The sequence below is a fragment of the Camelina sativa genome, chromosome 11 (genome assembly GCF_000633955.1).
Source record: "Camelina sativa cultivar DH55 chromosome 11, Cs, whole genome shotgun sequence".
Taxonomy (NCBI): domain Eukaryota; kingdom Viridiplantae; phylum Streptophyta; class Magnoliopsida; order Brassicales; family Brassicaceae; genus Camelina; species Camelina sativa.
This window is the reverse complement of record NC_025695.1, coordinates 42,029,260-42,035,653: the sequence shown is the minus strand read 5'-3', so window position 1 is coordinate 42,035,653 and position 6,394 is coordinate 42,029,260. Positions and strand designations below refer to the sequence as shown.

Genomic DNA, 6,394 nt, shown 5'->3' with positions numbered 1-6,394 from the left:
GGTCCGTACCAAAGATCATTTCCCTTCACATAAACATTTACAAGAAAGTCAGACACAAACCCAAGAAAAGAAAGATGAAACCTTTTCATATGATGAGATTAAGACCAAAAGAAACATACCATAGTGTATTTGGGAGATCCGAGAGAGACAACATCACGAAGAGGGTTAAAGCTTGAGCCTTTAGTCTGGCCAAGGAATGTTGTTGGGGTCAGAACACTGCTTGAGCTCGTGAATGTTGATGCCATTGTCTCTCTCTCTCGGCTTGAGCTTTCTCTTTTGCTTAGTGTTGTTGTTCTTCTTCTGCTTTTGCTGTTTGGTGAAAGTATTGGGTCTCAGGGACTTTGACTTTTATGTTAGTGTCTTGTGGATGAGAAGAGAGGTGGGGAGAATCAGAGTTGGGATATAGATAGAGAGTGAGATGTTAGGATTAGCCAATCAGGAATCAGCTTTGGATTTTGAAGTATCTCTAACTCCATCTCTTTTTTTTATCCATATTTCTTTTGTCCTTTCCCATTTAAGGTTTTTTTTTGTTTTTACTTTTTTTTCTTTCTTTTTGAAAAATAACTCATGCTTCGAATATTTTTTTATAAATAAACAGAAGGGGTGTTCCGGATTTCCTTGGCGCAGAGAAGCTATTTCTTGTTCCAGCTGATATACTGGTTAAGTGGTTACTGTATTTGGTCGAGTTGTAGACATTCAGATTTTTTTTTAATTTCTGTTATTCAATTATGATTTTCAAAACTTGATCAAAATTTTGGTGTTATTAATTAATTTAGACATTTGTAACAATTTTCTAAAATATTTTAAAGTTTAAGGATTATTGGATTCATAATTTATAGAAGTCAACAAAAATTTTGTGTTGTTCAAATAAAAAGAACATTTTCATAGTATATAAAATCTTATTTATTCGTTTACTGATCTCTATACATTATACCTCACAAAATACAGTTTTCATAATTTCTTGTAAGTTGGTAGATATTCTCAAAAGTATTCTTATAACATCAGAATAAAAAAAAAAAAATGCGCTAGCCACCTGAGAGAAAACATTTGTTTCTTTGTTCTTTACGAGGGTTGTTAGTTTTCGAAAAACCCCTTTGTGACTACAATACTCACCTCTTTACTTTTATACAAAAAACCTAGGCTTTGAAATCTTAAGAGTTCGAAAAAGATTGAGAACTCTTCTGAATCCGAAAAAATGGAAAAAAAGATTTGAAGACAAAGTTCTGAAGTTGATATCCAAAATAATAGAATAAAAAGATTTGGGTTTGGTGTCAGATTATGTTATATTGAACTAGTAGGTTCTCACATCCTAAATGAAGTAAGATTCTCACATAACAATTAGTACTATAGTAGGTTGATATGGTTGTTACGGTTTTTAACCATGATATAAGTGTGCTTTTTAAGTCTTTTGATTTGTTTTCTAGGATGTTTTAGAGTCTGTACAGGTTTTAGGATTTTGGCATGGATGAAGCAAAGTGGAGCAATTTGGATTATTTGGAGCATTAATCCAAAGGAATCAACTTGGAATCAATTCAGAGTAATGGTGTCGATCGACACCGTTTAGCATCGATCAACACCCAGTCCAATCCGACGAGAGAGCCAAGTTTTGGAAGTTTACAAATTTGCCCAATGTTTTCCATATTTGCAGCACAAGTCTCTGACGTGTTTTAGGACATATATATAATATTTTTAGGTTTTAAAAACCCACAAGTTTTATTCTAGCAAGTTTTATTTTCTGCAACCCTGTGAGATTTTGATAGCTTTTGGGAGAGAGAGATCTGAACTGCTTTGAGAGAAGAATTCATAAACTCCCTCTTTACTCTTTTAATTTCAATTGCTTATTATTCAGAATTATGTTTTGTTCTTCATTGAATATGTCTGAGTAGTTTGCTTGTTAGTTTCAGAGTTTTTCACAGGTTTTTTTATGGTTTATTAGATCTGTTTATTTAGGATTCATTATCTTTCTAGATCTTCATCATAGGTTGTTCTTCATATTAATTCTTGATTGATCACCTAGAATTAATACCTTAGGAAAATAAATTGATATGAGAATATAATTGATTTTCCTGATTAAAACTTTTGATGAGCAAACTTACTTCTTGCAAAGAGATTTGATTTAGTAATTTTGTGAACTTATCTAAACCTGTTTTTAAAGCTGATTTTTAACCTAAAATTTTACAAAGAGATTTAGATTTTCTGGTTGGAATATTTAGATAATATTTGCAGTGAGAACTGATTTATTTTACAATTGTGTTTAGAGTTCTAGATCTGATTTTTAATTGCTTGAATCCTAATTAAATTATTGATTTGATATTCCATAATTTCCTGAGAAATTCCCTAGACCTAGCTTTTTAATCCCTTGAATTTACAACAGTTTTATTTTAATATTTTGCATTGTTTATTTTAATTCAAATTAACTTGTTTAGCGTAATCATAAAACTCTATAATTTATTGTGTAGTCTAGAGTCCTTGTGGAATTCGACCCCTAAGTATTACAGTGACCTCTTAATTTGAGAGAGTAGCTCTAGGGTTTAATTTGAGCATATCAAATTTTGGCGCCGTTGTCGGGGACTCTTTGATCTACCATTAGATTTGAGTTTTTAATTTCGTCTAAATTTTTCTTTTTATTTTCTACTTACACGTTTTTGTTTTTCTAACACAAGGAGCAACAAGACTAGTCCTACTGTGAAGCTTACAAACCAAGAATTGGGAAAGTTAGAGCGTGAAAACCGAAAAGCAGCCAAATCTTTGAAGATGGTTAACACAGTCATTCTGATGCGTGATGAGGATAGTGCTTTGAGGGATCAAGAGGGCCACTTGCGCAACGAGCAGGGCCAAAAGCTTGATGCAAAAGGGAATGTTATTGTTGAAGTTGTTGTTGTCGACGAACAGCCCGATGGTGTCAATCAACACCAACAGGGTGTCGGTCGACACCCCCTACCTGCAGACGGACGTGGAGCTGCAAACCACGTTAATAACCCAGTTCGAAGACAGGAGCACAACCGAGACTTGATCAGGACCATTGCTGACTACAACCGGGCTGATCTAGTGTATGAGAACCGGTCTGCTATTGTTCCTCCCCCATTCTAGATGAATGATTTTGAGTTAAAGCCTGCTTATTTTCAACTGGTTTGGCAGAGACCTTTCTCTAACCTACCCAATGAGAAGCCTTTGGACCACATTGAGCACTTTGAAGATCTGGTGACCAGCATCAAGGCCAATGGTGTGACTGAAGACTACATTTACTGCAAGCTCTTCCCATATTCACTTGCAAGAGAGGCATCTCAATGGTTGAAACAGTTGCCCGCTGGGTCTTTGACATCTTGGCAACAAATCTTGGTGGCTTTCCTCAATTACTTTTATGATGATGCAATGTCTGATGAGCTGAAAGTCAAGCTGTCCTCCTTCAACCAAAGACCAGATGAAGCTTTCAAGGCGGCTTGGGTGAGATTCAAGGCATATCAGAGGGACTGTCCACACCATGGTTTTTAAGGAGTGCAACTGCTGAGTATCTTCTTCAGGGGAATTGACTGGGAATATCAGCTAGCCTTGGATGCTGCTAGTCATGGGAACTTTAAAACAAGATATCCAGATGAAGCTGAGAATTTGATTGAGAATCTGGCCTCCAGCAATAGTACTAAGAGAGCAGATGCTGAAAGAAAGAGATTACATGGAGGATTTGAGTCAAACCAGCTAGCTTCAGTCAATGCTAATCTAGATTCAGTTCACAATCTTCTTGTGGGTAAGAAGTCAGTCCAATTTGCTGCTGAAGTTGAGACATTTGAGCCAGAGCCAGAGAATACAGAGGAGAATGTCAACTATGTGTATGGAGATGGGTATCAAGGACAGAGATTTGGTAATAAACAAGGCAATAAGCCTTACAGTGAGAACTCTTCAGGCTACACTCCCAAGCCAGAGTATCAGAAGCAGCAACAGAACAACAATTATATAAGAACCTATGGGAACTCATCATATCAGTCTCCGCCTCCACCGACTTCTTCTGAGAGTAAGATAGAAGCTATGCTTGAGCAGCTTTTGCAAGGCTAGGAGCAGATGACAATGACTTTCAATGGGAAGCTTGACAATGCCTACACTGAACTTAATGGGAAATTTGAAGCTTTGAAGATTCATGTCAAGAAGCTGGAAAGTCAGGTTGTACAAACAGCTGGATCCGTCAAAAGGCAAGGGGGATTTCTCCGTGGGAGAACTGAGTCAAATCCCAAACATTCTTGTAATGCCATATCAGTGAGAGGTGAAGATGAAAGTGAAATTGCTTTTGCAGAACAAGGTGAGCAATCGACGGAGAATTTGACTTCAGACGATGGTGTCGGTCGACACTCATCTCAGACAGAACCTGAAATTACAAAATCTCCGGTTCCAGCAGCTGTTGAGAGGATCTACAAGCCTAAGATTCCTTTTTCTAAGCCAAGAAAGTCCAAACAGGAGATGGAGGAAGCTAGATGCAAGCCAATGATGGATAAGGTAATGATTGAGATACCTTTAGTTGATGCAGTCAAGTTTTCTCCTGGACTTAAGCGGTATGTGAAGAGAATGGTGTCCAATGGTTTGAGCCCTGAAGAAGAAGCACTGCTTACCAAGGATGTCAGTGCGATTCTTTTGAACCAGCCTCCACAGAAAAAGAAAGAGAAGAAGCAAGGGGTAGTTGTCTCTGAGAAAATGAGTGCAATAGTTCAATGTAGGACTGCTGAGAAGTTACGAGACCCTGGAAGCTTTGTACTTGATTGCTCTATCTCTGCAGAACAGTTTGCTCACTCACTCTGTGATCTCGGTTCTAGATCAACTTGATGCCACATTCTGTTGCTGTGAAACTTGGGATGATAGAATTCAAGCCAACTAGATTATCTATTATCTTAGCTGATAGATACCGAAGAATTCCTGAAGGTGTCTTAGAGGATATTCTAATTCAGGTTGGAAACTTCATGATTCCCACTGACTTTGTGGTGCTGAAGTATGATAAAGAGCCTAAAGACCCTCTCATCTTAGGAAGATCTTTTTTGGCTACAGCTGGTGCCGTCATAGATGTGCAGAAGGGACACATAACACTGAATGTGGAGGGTTTAAGTATGAACTTTGAGATGCATAATCTGAGGAGAGCTCCTACCATTGATGGACAAACATTTTCTGTTAGAAGATTGCTGAGATAAGCTGCAAAGAAGTAATTACACGAGCATTAGGCTCAGTGTCGATCGACACACCATCAGTGTCGGTCGACACCCCTCCACGACCGAGCCCACACTTGACCAGAACTGAGAGCCCGCTGGATATTCTCTATGCTTCAAGTTAGAAAGCTGTCCTAAGACAGAAAAGTCACCACTCCACACTCCAGAGTCCACAAGTAAGGACAAGGTATGCATCTTCTTCACCTAATCCCCCTTCTATCATCAATAAGATATTCAAAGATACAAAAACTGTTTTGCAGTTAACCAAGCCACAAGATTATCGTAGAGCGCTTGTTTCTCCTGTTGATGATTTTGCAGGACATAAAAGAAGCAAACCCGGTCCTAAATCCCGAACTGGTCCTGTTCCTCACATCCTTGGCAGACCTCATGCACCTAAAGCTTATACACCACCTTGGATGAAGAGGACATTTTTTCGGATGCATTCATTGCCACTTTCCGATCCACCGGATGCCTGAGCTTCAACACAGTCAAGTTAATGACTGAAAACAAGCACTTAGTGGGAGGCAACCCACTTCTAGGTTTTTCTTTTCCTTTTGAGTCACTTTTCTTTTTGGATTGAGTCAGTTTTTTTTTTGTTTGAATTTTGTTTGAAATTATGAACTATCTATCTATCATGTTGCTTTTAACTTGTGTTTGAGTGTTTCTTAACAGCATAATCATCCAAGGATTGATCCAACAACACTTCAACACAACTAACTGCAACTAACAAGGAGTTTCGGCCAAAAAAATCACCATTCGCCGAGGGTGTCGATCGACACTACAATGGTGTCGGTCGACACCGATGGTTAACCCGAGAATCAGTTCATCTTTTCTATAAAAAATTTCAACACATTTTTGTTTCTTTTCCTTTCCCTTGCTTGATAACACTGGGGACAATGTTGTTTAAGTCTGGGGGAGGTTAGTACTAACTAACTTAGTTTTTGTTGTGTCAAACCGTATGTTTATTTTTATTGAGTCAAATTTTTCATTTTATTTTGGAAACTATGATTTTTCTTTTTAGAGTATTGCCTTGGTTGATTAATGCTGCAGATTGAATCCACAAATCCGACTAATGAAAAATCCAAAGGCTGACCAGTGGACCAGAGACTTCCGAATTTCCAACAGAATCCATAAAAGCTTGAGGTAACTTCTGCACTTTTCTTTTTACCTCATCAAGGAGATTGATGTTCATAGAGCTTGACTCCTTGTTCATA

General features: G+C 37.9%; 1 protein-coding gene across 1 annotated transcript in view; it reads right to left on the bottom strand.

Annotated features, from left to right (window-relative positions):
• The window catches only part of LOC104725951 (chlorophyll a-b binding protein 3, chloroplastic), a 1,915-nt gene extending 1,582 nt beyond the window's left edge, over nt 1-333 (bottom strand). The window contains exon 1 of the mRNA XM_010444703.2: nt 120-333. Within this exon, the coding sequence (XP_010443005.1) occupies nt 120-245 (126 nt within the window). The 5' untranslated portion in view covers nt 246-333. The remainder of the gene's footprint in view (nt 1-119) is intronic.